The following is a 19,762-nucleotide window of genomic DNA, read 5'->3' on the forward strand; positions in this document are numbered from 1 at the left end:
ACAGTTGTTCTCTTTATATTTACAGGTCTTTATATATGGTGTGTTTATCTAGTTCTTTTTCCTCTGTTCCCTCCAGATATTGTAATGTCCACTATCCAGACTTTTTTGTCTTTCTTTTCAACATTTGTTAAGACGCAACCATTGATATTATTGACAGAGAAGAGATGTAGTTATATTAGAAAAACTGATTAAAAAAAAAGAAAACAAGGTCAAACAAATAGGAAAAAACCAAAATAGTTTACCATCCTGCCACTGAATGAACAAAATAGAAAATCTTTTGCATGTCACTCAAAACTTCCAGCACCAAAGCTGTTAATTGCATTGATATCAGCAGGAATTCCCTATGGCAGTAAAAAAATATGAAGTATTTGTTTATTTTGAGGTACTCAGTGATATCAAATCTGTATTTTGTAACATAACAGTTTCTTCAAAACATTCTTACATTTTAAGAATAGAAGGGAAGTATATGCTAGGTTGAGGATCAACAATTTTGAGATAATTTGTTTATCCTTTACATTTAATTACTACCTAAATGATTTGGAGCTACACTGCTGAAATAATGGGAATATGTTATGAATGATGTGTGAATGCAGTCTTAAACATAAATGTTGGGAAGGATGAACAACTGAACAAAGCCTATTATTTTTTAATAGGCATAAAAACACCCTGCAAGGATATAATGAAAAGGAAGTGCTTCCTTCACACCTTCGTTCACCAGAATTTATTTGTCTTACTGCAAATAATTCAGCTGCCATATGGAGGGGGAGAACATATTAGTGCTGGGCCTCTGTGTTTTGAATCAAATTATTACTTTATGGAATGGCTCAATGTGTGAATTGTTTAGAGCAAATGGTATTTAGTGCCCAGTATTGTATCATCCATAGCACTGTAGGTAAAGATGTTTCATAAGAAAACAGTCATCATATTCTCCCGGAACCAGTAACAAAAACAGAACTCAAGTGGAGAAGTTTTGCTCTGATCTTCAACAGAGAGTTCTGAAGGAAGAATTAGCCGTCTTGCACTATCACTCAAATTATCTTTAATGACTCAATATAGACCCCTGATTTCAGTATTTATGATGGTGACTCAAAGGGAGCTGTAGCTGAATCCAACCAAAAAGCTTTCGACTAAGACCTTGCCTTTGTCAAATTAGAATAAGACATAAAAATCAGTTGCTCCTGTGATCAAAGTAGAAATATCACTTAAATAACAATTACTAAATTGTCCTAGAATAACTGGACACAGTCTTCAGGGGGGCCACTAAAGGCTGGAAGAATATGAGGGGTTTTTTTTAGAGAAAGCATAACATTTGCGCATAGGCTTCATACAGCATATATTAAACCCCATATAATTCCATTGCTATCCCAAGTTATGTATATTGGGGGGGAGTTGTACAAGTTCAATAAGTACTAAAATAGATGGCAGTAACCACCTCTCACTGGCTTGTGAAGTTTCTAATGTTTTGCAAGCAACCAGCAGCTACTAAGAAGGCCATATAAGCAGCCTGGGACAAATGAATCTGACCATCTAATGAGAAATAATCTACCAGTGAATTCAGGTTAGTCTTATTCAGGCTGACAATACTTCCCCAAACACTAGTGAAATCACAGGTGTTAAATCAATATACTTTGCTCTTCAGTAACATGATGCCCAAGAGGAATGATATAAATGGTCTTTTTTCCTGTTCCTGGAGTGATTGCTTCCAGAAGGAATCTCTAATAACATTTCAAGCTTGAAAGCTATGAATAGCCAGAAAAAGTTCCTAAATCATTCAAATAGTCTCATGAGTACAAAACTGGAAGCTTTCTAACACTACACAAAATTACAGCAGCCTTTTGAAAAATTTAATAGGCTTATTATATCAGTCTCTCAAATACACCCTTTGAGCTTCTTGTTTTAATTCAACAATGTTTCAGTTTAAGCAGCTAAAATAATACAGAAATTCTGAGAGAGATACATGTATCCCTTGCCCCAGAATGGCTGCCAAATCTCAAGTTCTGATTTCTTCTTTTCCTTATCATATCATTCTACATAGCATGAGACTATTCAGTGATTCCAACATAATGTAAGAAAACAACCTGACTTAATGATATGAGGAATGCAAGGGAGGAAAGGTAGCTTATATAATACTAAACTAAAATAAAAATATAAAACAGAATATAATATAAACACTTAATAATAATATTGTAGTTTTAAAAAGCTGAAATCCCCTTTTGATTATCAATTTGGTATTAGTTAGCAGGAGGCAATATTTCATCCTATTGGACATGTCAGATATACATAGTCAAACTTATCTCTGGAGCAAGATCCTCTCTGAAGATCGCCCTACAATACTTCAGATCAGGAATGTCAAACTCACGTCAACATGGGGGAGTCATGTGATGTGTGCGTATGTATGTGTGTGTGTGTATACACACACACACACACGTATGTATGTATGTATGTATGTATGTATCGTATTCAGCTTTGTTTGGTATTTTCCCACGTCATTGTAGTTGTGCTTTTAAAGTTGTAACAGCGTTGGCAGAATCTCATCTGACATCATCAGGCTTCTGTATAGTGTTCATCTGTGAGAAGAACTGTGTGATGAACACTATACAGAAGCCTGATGATGGCAGATGAGATTCTGCCAAACGCTGCTACAACTTTAAAAGATCAATTGCACGACGATGAAATACCCAAACAAAGGATGCCATACATGTAAGTACCCACAAAAACTTAAGAAAACAAATATATATATATATATATATATATATATATATATATATATATATTTGTTTAATTAAGTTTTCACAGGTACTTACATGTATGGTATTCAGTTTTGTTCGGTATTTTCCTACGCCATTACAGTTGTGTGTGTGTGTGTGTGTGTGTGTGTGTGTGTGTGTATACACACACATATATGAATGTATGTATGTATATGTATGTATATTCACACACACATACATTTATTACATGTTGATTAGATAATGTTGAAATATACTTATTTGAAATAGGCGAACAAAATAATTGCTGTTACGTACATATATTCTTGCAAGAAATTTCTCTCTCTGTCTATACACACACACACACACACACACACACACACACACTCTTACTTCTTGCTATGTGACCAGCCCATTTCCATTTCAATTCTTTTATTCTCTTGATCAAGGGTCTTCAAACTTGGCAAGTTTAAGACTTATGGACTTAACTCCCAAAATTCCTCAGCTAACATGATTGGAGGAGGAATTCTGGGAGTTAAAATCCACAAGTCTTAAACTTACCAAGTTTGAAGACACTGCTCTTGATGATATCATATATATTCATTTCATATCTAATCCATGTGCTGGTCTTTCTATCTTGTCTTGTAATGCTAAGCATGTATCTTTCCATAGCTCTTTGTGTCAGTCTTAGCTTTTGTATTGATTGTGAGGTTAGTGTTCATTTTTCATGGGCATAAGTTAGAGCAAGTAGAGCATACTTTTGAAAACTTTTCTCTTCAGGCATAGGGGAGAGTTGTTCTTGAAAATTATTCTTAGCTTGTTGAATGCCTGTCAACAAAATGTATATACCATTCAATTTCCTTTTTGTACCGCTGTCCTTTGATATCCATTGGCCAAGGTACCGTGTTTCTCCAACAATACAGCCTCCACCAATAGGAAGGCCCAGCATGATTTCTAGGCATGAGGTGAAATTAAGCCCCGTCCCCAAAATTTAGGCCTATTTAAACGGTGCGTTTCCCTGCCATTTCTCACATCGTTCGTTAGAACTACACGAAGTGAAAAGAAATGGATGGGAAGGGCGGGGGTGGGTGGGGAGAAAACTTGCCTTTAGGAGTGCCCTTCAGGTAGTCTAGGCTAGAATACCCCGATCTACTACCGATAGAACATCGGCTGATAGAAGCTTCCGAAGGCAGAGTCACCAGCCGCTTCGATCAGCCGGTAGAAGTGGCCTTGGGGCAAGTGCCCATGCACACTCCCCTTGCCACGAGACCATTTCTATTGGCTGATGAAAGCTCCCCAAAGGCAGAGTCACCAGCCGCTTCAGAGCGAGGAGTGGCTGCCCGTGTCCCCTTGCCATGAGGCAGTGTCTTTCGAGCGATGGAAGCTCCCCAAGGGCAGTCACCAGCTACTTCACTCAGCTGGTAGAAGCTGCCTCGCAGTGAGGGGAGTGCGCATGGGCGCTCACCCCAAGGCCGCTTCTACCGGCCAATCGAAGTGGCTGGTGACTGCCCTTGGGGAACTTCCATCACCTGAAAGACACTACCTCATGGCGAGGGGAGTGTGCGTGGGCACTCCTGTCAGGAGCGCCCAGTGGGCAGCCATGCCTTGTCCCGAAGCAGCTGGTGACTCTGTCTTTGGGGAGGTTTCATCGGCCAATAGAAGCGGCCTCGCGGCGAGGGGAGTGTGTGTGTGCGCTCGCCCTGAGGCCACTTCTACCGGCCAATTGAAGTGGTTGGTGACTGCCCTTGGGGAGATTCCATTGCCTGAAAGACACTCCTTCATGGCGAGGGGAGTGTGCATGGGCAGCCATGCCTCACCCCGAAGTGGCTGGAGACTCTGCCTTCAGGGAGCTTTCATCGGCCGATAGAAGCGGCCGCACAGTTAGTGGAGTGTGCATGGGCACTCATCCTGAGGCCACTTCTACCGGTCAATCGAAGTGGCTGGTGACTGCCCTTGGGGAGCTTCCATTGCCTGAAAGACACTGCCTCATGGCGAGGGGAGTGTGCATGGGCAGCCACACCTCGCCCCGAAGCGGCTGGAGACTGCCTTCAGGGAGCTCTCATCGGCTGATAGAAGCGGCCTCGAGGAGAGTGTGCATGGGTGCTCGCCCCGAGGCCACTTCTACCAGCCAATCAAAGTGGCTGGTAACTGCCCTTGGGGAGCTTTCATCGCCCAAAAGACACTGCCTCATGGCGAGGGGATGCGGGCAGCCACGCCTCACCCCAAAGCGGCTGGTGACACTGCCTTTGGGGAGCTTTCATTGGCCGATAGAAACGGCCTTGTGGAGAGGTACGTGCGCATGGGATGCTCTAGGTGGGGGAGGAAATTAAGTCACCCCCGAAAAGACGGCCTAGCCATTTTTTCGGGGTTCAAAAAAAATAAGGCCCGGACTTATTTTGTGAGAAACACAGTATGTGTAATGGTCTACTACATCTAGTTCTTTTCCAAATATATTTTTCTTTCTTTCTTTGATGAATTTATTAACATAACCTGGCTCTTTTTCAAGTTTGTTTTGTTAGTTCTCCATTGTGCAGTACTTTTATATCTTTTTGTAGCTCTTGTGTGAAGAAAACATCATCAAAAAAATCTTAATTGATTTAAATAGGCACCATTCACTTTTGTTCCATCTTTTGCTCCATTTAGTTTTCAAAAGGTTGACTAAAGGATAGGGGATATTGTATCACCTTGTTGTACACTTCATTCTATGTTGATTTCTAGTTTAAGATCATTAGGCAAATTGTTGCCATTTTTTCATGTATTTATTGTTTTATGTAAATAGTATCTACGTCTCAGTTGAGCAATGCCTTAATTATTGCTTGCTGGAGTACTGAGTCAAATGCCTTTTTGTAATCAATGAAAGCCATGCACAGAGGCATGGTGTACTCATTGTGCTTTTCAATTAGTTGCTGAACAACCTTAATGTAATCCATCGTGCTCTAACCACTTCTTAACCCTGCCTGCTCCTTTGGATATTTTTTAATAGTCTTATTTAATGTTCTCAATATTCTTTCTTGGTGAAAACTGAAAGACGGTTTATTGGGTAATAGTTCTTTACTGACTTGAAAGAAAGCTTATTGGATGGTAGTTCTTTAAATCTTCTTAGGCCCCTTTCTTATACACTGCTCAAAAAAATAAAGGGAACACTTAAACAACACAATGTAACTCCAAGCCAATCACACTTCTGTGAAATCAAACCGCCCACTTAGGTAGCAACACTGATTGACAATCAATTTCACATGCTGTTGTGCAAATGGAATAGACAACAGGTGGAAAGCATAGGCAGTTAGCAAGACATCCCCAATAAAGGAGTGGTTCTGCAGGTGGTGACCACAGACCACTTCTCAGTTCCTATGCTTTCTGGCTGATGGTTTGGTCACTTTTGAATGCTGGCGGTGCTTTCACTCTAGTGGTAGCATGAGACGGAGTCTACAACCCACACAAGTGGCTCAGGTAGTGCAGCTCATCCAGGATGGCACATCAATACGAGCTGTGGCAAGAAGGTTTGCTGTGTCTGTCAGCGTAGTGTCCAGAGCATGGAGGCACTACTAGGAGACAGGCCAGTACATCAGGAGATGTGGAGGAGGCCGTAGGAGGGCAATAACCCAGCTTCAGGACCGCTACCTCTGCCTTTGTGCAAGGAGGGACAGGAGGAGCCCTGCCAGAGCCCTGCAAAATGACCTCCAGCGGGCCACAGATGTGCATGTGGCTGCTCAAACAGTCAGAAACAGACTCTATGAGGGTGGTATGAAGGCCCAACATCCACAGGTGGGGGTTGTGCTTATAGTCCAACACTGTGCAGAACTTTTGGCATTTGCCAGAGAACACCAAGATTGGCAAATTCGCCACTGGCGCTCTGTGCTCTTCACAGATGAAAGCAGGTTCACACTGAGCACGTGACAGACATGACAGGGTCTGGAGACACCGTGGAGAATGTTCTGCTGCCTGCAACATCCTCCAGCATGACCGGTTTGGCAGTAAGTAATGGTGTGGGGTGGCGTTTTTTTAGGGGGCCGCACAGCCCTCCATGTGCTTGCCAGAGGTAGCCTGATTGCCATTAGGTACCGAGATGAGATTCTCAGACCCCTTGTGAGACCATATGCTGGTGCAGTTGGCCCTGGGTTCCTCCAAATGCAAGACACTGCTAGACCTCATGTGGCTGGAGTGTGTCAGCAGTTCCTGCAAGACGAAGGCATTGATGCTATGGACTGGCCCACCCATTCCTCAGGACTGAATCCAATTGAGCACATCTGGGACATCATGTCTTGCTCCAGCCACCAACGCCACCTTGCACCACAGACTGTCCAGGAGTTGGGGAATGCTTTAGTCCAGGTGTGGGAGGAGATCCATCAGGAGACCATCTGCCACCTCATCAGAAGCATAGAAGCATGCCCAGGTGTTGTAGGGAGGTCATACAGGCATGTGGAGGCCACACACACTACTGAGCCTCATTTTGACTTGTTTTAAGGACATTACATCAAAGTTGGATCAGCCTGTAGTGTTTTTTTTTCACTTTAATTTTGAGTGTAACTCCAAATCCAGACCTCCATGGGTTGCTAAATTTGATTTCCATTGATAATTTTTGTGTGATTTTGTTGTCAGCACATTCAACTATGTAATGAACAAAATATTTAATAAGAATATTTCATTCATTCAGATCCTGGATGTCTTATTTTTGTATTCCCTTTATTTTTTTGAGCAGTGTGTGGATAGATAGATGATAGATAGATAGATAGATAGATAGATAGATAGATAGATAGATAGATAGATAGATAGATAGATAGATAGATAGATAGATAGTATTCAGCTTTGTTCGGGTGTTTTCCCACATCATTATAGTTGTGCTTTTAAAGCTGTAGCAACGTTTCGGCAGAATCTCATCTGCCATCATTAGGCTTCTGTATTGTGTTCGTCTGTATTGTGTTCGTCTTTGCCTGGCTTGTGGTGTGAAGATTTTTTTGTTTGTGAGTGAGTTATATTTATATATAACTTCTGAACAAGAATATATGCAGCGATCATCCATAAAAACAGCATGTTTGTTGAGTGAGATAGAAAATGTATAATAGTTCTGAAAGTAACTAATAATCAGGAAAGTTTTTCCTGACTATGCTGACAAAATTTTCTACCATATTCTAGCATCTTGTTTTTTCTTTTTAACAATGGGTATCTGATACTATTTTGCATCTCATAATACACAGTACACATTTCTTCTTCCTGGATGTTTAATTCTTTTTTAAAAATATATTTCTAACTGAATATGAAGTCCAATTTAATATAGTTTGGTAAATAAATGTCTTTATATGCACTGTACACAGACTGTCTCAAAACATGTCATAACAGGAAAATTTACTGCAGTAAGATAATATTCAACCATAAATATCACATAATTCAAAGGAAAGTTCTTATCAGCTGGTCAAGTGTAATGCCTCCATCTCATCTAGTACATTTCTGATGGATTCTACACAAACTTTTCCTCTGTGATCTTTCAGGCAGGCCTGCCTCCATACTTCATCAAAGCTTTCATCTGAAAGTTTCACACCAATGTTGCGCAAAATGTCTGCAATCTGTGAAGTAATATATAATATAGTTAGCCTTTGGAATTTTTACATGCATGCACATATGCAAAACCACTCATGTATGTCTTTCTGGCCATAGTCCAACTTTATCTCAAAAGAGACAAAAACACTCTCAGCAAGACTATTGTATACACAAAAATGAAAGGACACTTTGATTCCTAGCATGGAAGAATGGTTGCAGAAGTTGATGGAGTTAGTGAAAATGGCAAAACTGACTTTTGATTAAAGAAAAGAACAGAAGTTCTTTTGTTTCCACATGGAAACCACTTCTGAACTTCGTGCTTGATATGGAAAAGAATGTAACATTGACTTTGGATTTGACAGATTAGACTGATGGATCTTTATAGAAATGACTTGTTCATACTATTATGGAAAAGCAAAAAGCTGTGATTTGATGTTAATGTCTTATTTTACTGTAAGAGAGAGAGTCGGAAGTCAATGCTTCTTTTTCTTTTTTTTCCACCTATTTTCCTCACATCACTTCCTCCTAACCCCCATTGTTCTTCTATTTACTTTTGTATTTTATATTTTACAATACTCTATAATCTAATAAACATTTTCAAATCAAAAAAGTAGACAAAAACTGGAATTTTGTGGGATTACTGTATATACTCGAGTATAAGTCGACCCGAATATAAGCCGAGGCACCTAATTTTGCCACAAAAATTGGGAAAACTTATTGACTCGAGTATAAGCGAGGTTTTTCAGCACATTTTTGTGCTGAAAAAACCCCCTCGGCTTATATTCAAGTGAGATTCCCTCTGAAAAAAAAAATGGCGTGGAGCTCCGGAGCTGGGCAGCGCTTCCCTGCTTCCGTGTTTCCTTTGCAACTTGTAAGCATGGGGGTAATCGGAAGCAGAAAAGTTCTTGCATGAGGATATATTGTTTTTTCTTTATTTAACTGTTTTTAGGGGCGGGGGGAAAGACCCACCGTCATGTGAGAATGTTCAGACATGAAATCTATCCACCTGAAAATAAGTGTGTGTGTGTGTGTGGGATTTTAACAGAGGGAAGACACAGGGAGAAGGCAAAAGCGACGGAAGATCCTTCAGGGGAAACAGAGGGGGAGACTCACCCTTGGTCCAGATGAGCCCCCTTCCCTGCCCCTAAGGAAGCAGAGGCAGCCAGCAAGGGCAGGCAAGTCCCGCTTCGCGGATTCCGTCTGTCCTCGCTCCCACCCACCCACCCAAAGCCACGAAGTCCCCCAATCACGCAGCCCAGAATCGCCCTCCCCTCAGGGGGCAGCAACGACGCCCAGTGTTTCCTGAAACAAGAAGCTTTGCCATGCAATGAAAGCACCCTGGCTCTAGGCTCAGAAAACAACGTGAGCCGAGGTGGCTTCATTTCCTCAGCCCTAGCTGCTTTCAGTCCTTTCGGGAGGAGGAGGGGAGGAGGAGGGTGGTGGCAGCGGCTCGCGTTGTTTTCTGAGATCGCGAGCCTAGAGCCTGGAGCTCAGAAAATAACACAAGCCGCTGCCTGCCTCACCTCCTCCCCTCCTCCAGCGGACTGAAAGCAGCCAGGGCTGAGGAAACAAAGCCACCTCGGCTCGCGTTGTTTCTGAGATCGCAGCCTAGAGCCCTGGAGCTCAGAAAATAACACAAGCCGCTGCCACCACCTCCTCCTCCCCCTCCTCCTCCTGAGCGGAGTGAAAGCAGCTAGGGCTGAGGAAACGGTTCTGAGCCTAGAGCCAGGGCGCTTTCATTGCACGGTGGAGCTTCTTGTTTCAGGAAACACCAGGCGTCGCTGCTGCCCCCTGAGGGGAGGGCGATTCTGGGCTGTGCGATTGGGGGACATCGTGGCTTTGGGTGGTTGAGTGGGAGTGAGGATGGACGGAGTCCGTGAAGCGGGGCTTGCCTGCCCTTGCTGGCTGCCTCTGCTTCCTTAGGGGCGAAGGGGGCTCATCTGGACCAAGGGTGAGTCTCCCCCTCAGTTTCCCCTGAAGGATCTTCCGTCGCTTTTGCCTTCTCCCTATGTCTTCCCTCTGTTAAAATCCTCCCCCCTACACACACTTATTTTCAGGTGGATAGATTTCGTGTCTGAGCATTCTCACATGATGGTGGGACTTCCCCCCCCCTAAAAACAGTTAAATAAAGAAAAAACAATACATCCTCATGCAAGAACTTTTCTGCTTCCGATTACCCCCATGCTTACAAGTTGCAAAGGAAACACGGAAGCAGGGAAGCGGCTGCCCAGCTCCGGAGCTCCACACCATTTTTTTTTCAGAGGGAATCTGACTTGAGTATAAGCCAAGGGGGTTTTTTTCAGCACAAAAAATGTGCTGAAAAACTCATACTTGAGTATATACGGTATTTTATTTCTAAGCTGATATCCATGAAATAGTTATGACTCTATACTAAAAGTCAAAGGGCAATTGAGCGGGTATACATGCCAACTGTCAGAAAAAATAAAAATCATGCATTAAATTTATTTATTTACTTATGTAAGTATTTGACCATTCAAAACACTAATGAATCAGATTAAAAATATAAAGATCAAATTATCTCAGCATATAATTCTTGACATACAACTGTAATGGAGTCTGGCCATTTTGGTCATATGTTGTAACAGTCATAAAATAGTTCAATCACATGACCAATCCAATTTTACAACCCTTTTGTGATAATCATTAAGTGAATCACTAATGACACTGCAGTCATTACGTGAACCAATGGTTTCCTATGGATATGGTTTTGCTGAAATCTGGAACTAAGTTCTGTCATAGGCTGCCATAAACTGTGGTGATCATTGGACGTTGCAATTGGCCATAAATATGGCTTTATGGCTAAGCACTCAAAATTTAGTCGTGTGACTGCTAAAGGAGCCCAACAATAAAAACTTTGAATCTTGGTCATAAATCCTCTTTTTCAGATCAGCCATAATTTTGAATGGTTACCAGGTGGCCACTGAAAGTCAAGGAGTACCTATATATCAAATAACTATGGAACTTCACTTACTCTACCAAAGCCCAGAATCTTATGCCAGAAAAAACAATATTACAAAACCCAATTCCCAAGACTCTGTTCAAAAGATTAGGTAAAATTAGCTAGCTGTAGCTAATGTATACCATCCAAGTGTACATTATCCAGGAAAGAGTAATTATAGTCAGATTTCCCTCATCTCTCCTCCCCCCACCTTTTATGAAATTAGCTCTCCCACCAATTAATCAGAAAGAAGCATTTTCTAGTTTCTATTATTTAGAGCAGTGTTTCTCAACTTGGGAACTTTAAAATATGTGGATTTCAACACCCAGAATTCCCTAGCCAGCCATGCCAGCTATGTTTCCCAATGACAGCTGGAGAATTTTGGGAGTTGAAATCCAAACTTCCCAAAATTGAAAAATACTGGTCTACAGGACTAAAAGCAAGTAAACCCAATGAAGAAAATTTAGGATAAGAAGCAGCAAAGCCTGGCCCTATCCATCTTTTTTTTAGTTCTTCAGTTGTCTATGAAAATTCTCAGTCATAGTTGTCTCAAAAGATAACTGAAGTGTTTTTTTTCCTTGAGAAAGAACAAAATGTTTCACTTCTTATTCAAGAAGCTTCATCAGTTATGATGGGTGAGTTGGGAGGAGGGAATGGAATAATAGGTACTGACAGTTAAGACTGGATGGTAGGGGAAATGGAAGGATAGGTTTTGACTGGATGGTGGTGTGGAGTGGAAGGATTGTATTTTTATCTTTTTTGCAGTCATCTGGTCATTAGCACTGTCCCCAAGAGCTGTTTAGGCCATTTGCGGATTTATCTTTGCTCTCAGGTCCCCTGAATCTGAGTACAATGGGTGAACCTTCCTAGAATTCCTGCAAGGGCTGCATTGTAAACTGTAGAAGGCTGCTCAGTGTTAATATAAATGGCCTCTTTTACCTCTCTTTTAAAGTCCACATTTTGGATCCCCTCCATCCAATCTCAACCCCCAATACTTATCCTTCCACCCACCCCTGCCATCACAAGTGATGAAGTTTCTTGGATGAGAAGTTAAACATTTTGTTCTTCTTCATCAAAGAAAAAAAAAAACAGTCCAGTTGCCTTTTGAAAAAGCATCTTTCAGATAGTTCTTTTTCCATTTGCATTGTGCTTAATACATTAAATCTGCAATTGAGGATAACTTATTTTAGTGTGAAATCTTTTCTGTTAAAATAGTGTACTTAAGACTGGTACTAGACAAGACAATGATCATAAATTTTTAATAGAAATGTTTCCTATGATCTTCCAGCAGCTGATAAGACAAATTATATTGCATTTTTAACATATATATATCTACCTCTTCCTTTGATCTTATCCTGAAGATATCTTTCTCATATACTCCTTTATTATTATAGATAGAGGGGTATAACAATGCATACATAGTTGCTTGATCCCCATAATTAGTGGTGTCACTGATACGGCGAAAACGAGGAGCTGGAATATCTGAACGAATGGTTGGAATGCCAAATAGGGGGTAAACTGTGTGAAAACATATTTTAAAAAGTGATGAGAAAAGCATTATGGTGTAGATAGGAATAACAGAACTAGATTACATGAAACAAGCATATCCTTTTTAAAGCTCCTTTTCTAAACCAGTTTTTTAAAAATCCATTTAAGATAATATACATAACTTCTCTTTTTATTTTGGTATGCTTTTAAGTTTTTTGTTATACAATGTCTATCTACAATTAGAGACAGGAATGTCAGTCACAGCCAGTGATTTCAAAATGTTAGCACAATCACTATACCTAAAAAAGGGTGGTTGCGTCAATCACTGGGTTAAGCCCACAATTTCACACTACTGTAGACACCTCTAATTAGAGGCATAACTAAACAAGTAACAGTGAAAAAACTAAGTTCTCAAAACACACTGATCTTGTAAGGGAACAATATCTTGAAACTAGAACAACTCTATTACCTAGTTAGAGTCCTCCAATATGATCAAGGCACCTTTGAAAGGAGGAATATCAGTGACCTTCCTATTTTTGTTTTTCATTAAAAATATTTTATCACTGTGAGCAAAGTAATTTATACCAGTTCAAAAGGCTGATCTAGGTCAGCAGTGATGTGGATGATTAGGAAGGTTTTAGATCTAAAATCTCTCCCATCATTCCTATTGCTTTATCCCTGCCATTCCAGATGTCAGACCCGGATAGGCTCAGAGGCTTATGGGGATGGGGTGGGGAGATAGATGACTGGTGGAAAGGATATTTAATATCTGAAATTATGTTTTTTGGATTTCTTTCTCCAAAGAGAGGAGGTCATACGATCCTGTACTATGGACATAGGACTACAGTCTTAATGTCCCTCTGAAATCAGAACTTTCATTATTCCTAAATTTTGCCTGGATCATGGACTGTATTTGCAACCTACTCCAACTCATATTCATGCTATTAGTCCAGAAAATATGCATTTCAAATATTTGACCTAACTCTACAATACTATCTAATTTTTGAACATTTTACTTGAATATTTTAAGGATAAACACAATACCTGCTTACAAACACACCCTGTTTTTTTTTTTTTTACTGAGGATGCATCTCAGGGATACTCCAATCTCAGGCTTATGCAAATGACTATAGGACCAAAACTTCATTATGAATGATGTTAAAGAGAAATCAGTATGAAGGGCCTCCAGCATTCCCAGTAAAAAATCATGATGCTTCAATAAACTGATTAGCAATTGCTCTCTTAAAAATCTTTAGAGATGAGAGAGAGAGAAATCTCCCTTAAGTTATGTTAGACTTCTGAGGTCCAGTATCAATTAAATACTGCTGTTTGGAAGGCAGACCATTAGAAAATCCCAGGCTATAAAATGGAAAACTAACAAAATGTCAGAAGGCAATGAAAAACCATTTACATGTTATTGTCAAGAAAACGACAAAATTATTCATGAAATTAGCAGGAATCAAATCTGGTTTGAGGAAGTATGCATCTTTAAAAAGCAATATAACTATTATATAGATGCTATATTCTCTTCAAAACAACTAAAGAAATCAAAACAGCAACAAAAGATCTTTAGGAGGCTGATTAATAAATATGTTAATTATATCTTTAAACATTTATAACCTGGTTGTAAAAGAATATATAAATGTTTTACATACATGATGAAGGAATGCCACCTACAACTGCATTATATTGAGAAGAGGTTGTGCGATAATCAGAAAATACACGATCAGTTGGTCTTGACAGTGTTCTAAATGTTTTTTCTAAACTTCCTGGTTCCATGGGTACAATATCATCCTGCTTTAGCAGAGCATTTTCATTAGCTTTAATTTCTGAATCATTTGCTGGAATAAGATCAAAAGGAGCTGTTTTTTTCCCTGTGAACAATGAATAAAAAGAAAAAGTTTAAAGGTTACTTTTATTGAGTAACATAAAACTATAAAATAGCACAAAAAAAGTAAGTTTAGGAAGCTTTAAATAAGATCTGAGGCATGGATGTCAAACTTGATTGCATCACATGATGTCACATGACATATGGTGACTTTTTTGCCTTTGCGGAGGCAAGATGGGCGTGGCTTGCATTTGATGCATCCAGCTACCAAACTGTCAGTTTGACATCCCTGATATAAGACCATAAACAAGATACATTTTTAAAATGAAGGAAAAATGGGGTTGTGAACATTGAAAGTAAGGGTCCAGTTTCAACCATGTCAAAAGAAAAAGAAAAATATTGAAGTCATATATGGATACAAAAGTAGCTCTGTTACTTATTAATTTAAATAATTTCAGAAAAATATAAGGCTGTTCAACTCTATAATGACCTGGGAGGAGGGGATACAGTAAAACTGATACTGTACAGTAAAAGAACAATTCATGCAAACATCAGAAGAAAAGCAACCACTAAAAGTCAATCAAATGCACATTAACCCAACACTTGGGGAAAGAAATCAGATTTTCGGAACAATTTTGAACATGGCCAGGGTGGAGGTCAAACCTATCTGCTTGTCAGTTCCTGAGATAACAGCAGAATATCCCCTAACTGCCAGGGAGCTAGTGGTGCCCTACAGTATCAATGAATCCCTCCTTCTAGATGAAGGGAAAAGTAGAACCAGCCAAGGCTTCTTCTTGAATTATGACAAAGTAGCTGAATGGAGCTCCACTGTTGTCTTCCCTCTCCTATTTCAAGAAAGAACATATACTTTACTCTGATATGGTTTACTTTAATAGTAATAGAAAAATAAGGAGAAAAGGAGTGCTGATTTTATGATAAGTGCCCTCTACAGCCCTCAGAGTCATTGTGGGGAATTAAACTATCAGCAATAGTTCTTGTCAACAACAATCTTTTTTTTCATCTCTTGCTGAAGGACATTAGTCACCTGAATGTAATAGAAGAGGAGGAGAAAGAATGAAAGGGGGTTAAAAAGCCTTCTCCAACTTCAGAGTTTTCCAGCTGTCCACATTATCATTCTGAGCATTCTTCATCCTGAGGAATGTTCGAAATCCATATAGCCAGGGTGATAACAAATTTGACCCAGTCATTTCACACCACTGTCTAAAGCCAAAAGTAATAAATCCTATGGAAGGTTTGCAGGCAAAACTCAAATTTAATCCAAAAGGGGAAAAAAGGTTATTCTTGATTAGTACAAATTCCAAATCTTCAGTTTACTTTATGAAATACTCAAGAAACTTAAGTCCATTGTACTGGTATCAGATTTAATGATATAAGTTATCATTTAATGTTGGTGACATACCTTTTGTTATTATTTTTTCTTCATACTCTTGAATAGCCATTTTGTCTTTCCAGTTAAGAAAATTTACAAACTCCAAATAGTCTATAAAACCGTCTTCATCCAAATCACAGTAATTAAATAAAGAATCCAAAAGTTCATCATCCAAATCCAAGTTAAGCTGAAAGCATGCCTTTTTCAAATCTTCTCTGTTTATTTTTCGATCACCATCCTTTTAAAAGATGATAATATGAATCTTAGAAACAAATTCCTGTGTGCCAATTTCCTAATAGACATGCTAAGTAATAAAAGAACTCCTATTGTAGAGATTGAATATAATAAATTAAAACACAGTGCGCAAACATAAATTAAATTGAATTAAAGGGTCAACTGAAATAATATTTTAGATATATTGTCAGCCAATGAAATTTATCAGGTCAATATGAAGAAATGCAACAGATGACATAGATAATGTCTTCTTTCAAACTGAGGCACACAATTAAAGTTTAATATGTTTAAAACTATTTGAAGTGCTTACAAATAACTTTATTTTTCTAGTTGCATAAATTGAATTCTTTCAACATTAAAAAATGTTGAAAGACTAACTGAATCTGAGCTCAAACCCTGACTTCTTGATCACTCCCATATAATTCTCTTGGTAGTACTAAGTAAGTGGTATGTCACTACTATCTTCTGGGTATAATTTTTTCCCTTTCTTTTCCTTACCTAGCCTATAGACCTGGAATCCATAAAAACCAAAGACTGCTTAAAAATTTGTTTTCATTACAAGTTATTAGAACATTCTATGAATATACATCCACACTTTTTAAAAACTGCAAGTCCTTATGCAATATGTTATTATATAATAATTTAAAGCATTTTAATTAAAAAGAACTTAGGGTTGGTTTTTTTTACAAAGAATTGCAACATTTACCGTGTGTTTAGTGTCATGCCTTTTTTTTTTAACATAGTCTCCTTCAAAAGATTTTTTTTAATTGTCAGAATTATTTTCTTTGCTTTCTTTTTCAGGATCAACTGATTCAGCTCTGTTCTGCCACCAGCTGGGGCATTTTTGAATTACCCAAAGAATAAGCTTCAGTTGCTTCATAACATGAGAACTATTTGTACACTGTTTTACATTGCAGCATAAATATCACCTCCATATCAACATCTAAACCATTCAATGATGCTTCTATAACTTATTTTTATTCTTTACCTCACAGACTCACACAAACCAATAGGTTGGTGTCATTTACATTCTAGATCAGGAGTCGCCAACCTTTTGGATGGCAGATGAGATTCTGCCGAAACGTTGCTACAACTTTAAAAGCACAACTATAATAACGTGGGAAAATACCCAAACAAAGCTGAATACCATACATGTAAGTACCCGCGAAAACCTAAGAAGATATATATATATATATATATATATATATATATTTATTTAACAAGCACGAAGCCAAAAGCACCAGCCTTAAGATGGCGAGTGGGACCTCGTTGAAACATTGCCAAGATGCTCTCAATCTTACACGGAAAAAGACTCAAACACACCAAGACCTGCATATATATATATATATATATATATATATATATATATATATATATATATATATATATATATATATATATACACACACACACACACACACACACACACACACACACACACCTATATACCTATATACCTATGTACCTATACACACATACATACATGATACACACACACACATACATACACTCTTACTTATTTAATTATAACAAAAATGTAAATGCTTAATGATAAAATAAAATGTTCTGGACTGGAAGCCTCCCCCCACCTGGCACCTTCCAAATAGACAAAAGAGTGGGCGGTGTGTGTGTGTGTGTGTGTGTGTGTGTGTGTGTGTGTGTCTGAGCTGAGGGGCCTCAGGGCAACCGCCTCTGGGAGAAGCAGAGGCAGAAAGGGGGCTTTGCTCTCCTTGGGGGGCAGTGGCTCTTGGCTGCCACTCCAGGGGCTTCTCAGCAGGCATCTGGCTGCAGAAGGACTGCTGCTCTTGGTGATTAATTGGGGGAGGGGAGGGGGAGAAAGTGGGAGCTTCTTTTAAATCCTGGGTGGGAGGATTGAGAGACTCAGATCTGCAGCCTAGGAAAAGCTAGGGGGTGGCTCTTCCAGCTCACCTGGAGACAGGCAAGGAAAGGTGTCCCTGGGGGCACTTCATTCACTTTAGCCCTTCGCTGCCAAACCCAGCCACAGCCAGTGATTATTTGGGGGTGGGGGAGGGGGGGAGAGAAAGCATCTCTTGTATTACCAGGACAGGAAAGGAGGCGAAACAAACTCACTCTTTCACTGAGACCTACAAAACGCCAATCTACCGTGTTTCAGGAGTTCTTCGAAATCAACAAACGCTCCCACTTGCAGTTCTTGCACCTCCCGGCTCTCCGAGGGACCCCAGAGTCAGGTCCCTGAGATGCACACGCCACACATGGCGGCAGCGGCAAAAACAGTCCCCTCCCCCAGCACCTGTCAGCTCTTTCCCATTAGTTCTGTAGCTTTGAATTGCTCCCAGCTCTCTCTCTTTCCTCCCCCTCCCCCCATGTGCAGAAAGGCAAGGAAAGGGAGACAGAGCCATGTGGAGCTCTCAGCTCTTCCAGCTCTTGCTGCCTCTCCCAACATCGAAGCCTCAGAGATGCTTGCTTCTCCTCTACTGCCTCCTCCTCCTCCAGCACCTCCTTCTCTGGGTAGGGCAATTCTTAACTAACCAAGCATGCTAAGGCAACTCAGGGTGCTACCACTGCGGCGGCTTTGCCTGCATCTCCGAGGATTAGATGTTGGGAGAGGCAGCAAGGGCTGGAAGAGCTGAGAGCTGTGCACAGCTCTGTCTCCCTTTCCTTGGCTGCCTGCATGTGGGCAGGGGGCGGAGCGGGGAGGAAAGAGAGCCGGGAGCAATTCAAAGGTAGAGAACTAATGGGGAAGAGCTGACAGTGGGCACTGGGGGACGGGATTGTGGTTGCCAACGCCACTGTGTGTGGGAGGTGGTTGGCATGTGCATCTCAGGGACTTGACTTTGGGGTCCTTTGGAGAGCCGGGAGGCGCGAGAACTTCATGGGCCAGATTAATTGCTTTTGGGGTCCATTTCTTCTGCGGCTCACCAAAAATTTTCCACAGCCTGCCGGTTGGTGACCGCTGTTCTAGATAGATAGATGACAGACAGACAGACAGACAGACAGATAGATAGATAGATAGATGAATCAAAATTAAAGAGCTACCTAGATCCATACAGACTCTGATATTCATTCATTCACCATTAAAATTACAAGAATCAAAATAAACAAGAAAGAACAATGCTTGAATGTTTTTTTTCTTCTGGATGTACAAATATATATCCAGAAATTTTTTTTGCACATATCCTAACACAAGGCCTGAGGGAAAAGCCAGGTTTTCAAAGACTCTCTAAACAAGGTCAAAGGGAAGTCATACAGGTCTCTGGAAGGAGAGAGCAGGCTATTCTATAGGACAGGCACCACACAAAGAAGGCTCAATTGTTGGATCCAATTAGAAACTGTTTAATTGGCAAAAAACAGTGCATACCCACTCTGGTTGATTACACAGTATGAAAATAAACTATCACAGACAGGTATTTCTTCACACACTTACAAATCTTAGACAAGGTCACCGAACAAGTCAATGCATTAAATGAATTAAGAAGAGATCCAGTGGTGGTATTCAGCCGGTTCACACCGGATTGGGCGATCTGATAGCAAAAATTTGGTGCGGGTTACCGAACTGGTAGTAAGTTCTGCCTGGCCCTGCCCCCCCACCTAGTCGCCCTCCTGTCCGATGCTCGCTCACCCCACCCGCCTGCCTGACATTC

At 40.3% G+C, this 19,762-nt stretch overlaps 1 protein-coding gene across 1 annotated transcript in view; it reads right to left on the reverse strand.

The window, feature by feature from the left end:
* Window positions 1-7,980: 7,980 nt before the first annotated feature.
* Window positions 7,981-19,762, reverse strand: part of EFHB (EF-hand domain family member B) — a 31,772-nt gene continuing 19,990 nt past the window's right edge. Inside the window, exons 10-13 of the mRNA XM_026708216.2 lie at window positions 15,936-16,143; window positions 14,343-14,561; window positions 12,536-12,717; window positions 7,981-8,266 (exon numbers count right to left, since the gene is read on the reverse strand). Coding sequence (XP_026564001.1) covers window positions 8,108-8,266; window positions 12,536-12,717; window positions 14,343-14,561; window positions 15,936-16,143 — 768 coding nt within the window. The 3' untranslated portion in view covers window positions 7,981-8,107. The remainder of the gene's footprint in view (window positions 8,267-12,535; window positions 12,718-14,342; window positions 14,562-15,935; window positions 16,144-19,762) is intronic.

The sequence above is a fragment of the Pseudonaja textilis genome, chromosome Z (assembly GCF_049901715.1).
Source record: "Pseudonaja textilis isolate UNSWEBS1 chromosome Z, rPseTex1.2, whole genome shotgun sequence".
Taxonomy (NCBI): Eukaryota; Metazoa; Chordata; class Lepidosauria; order Squamata; family Elapidae; genus Pseudonaja; species Pseudonaja textilis.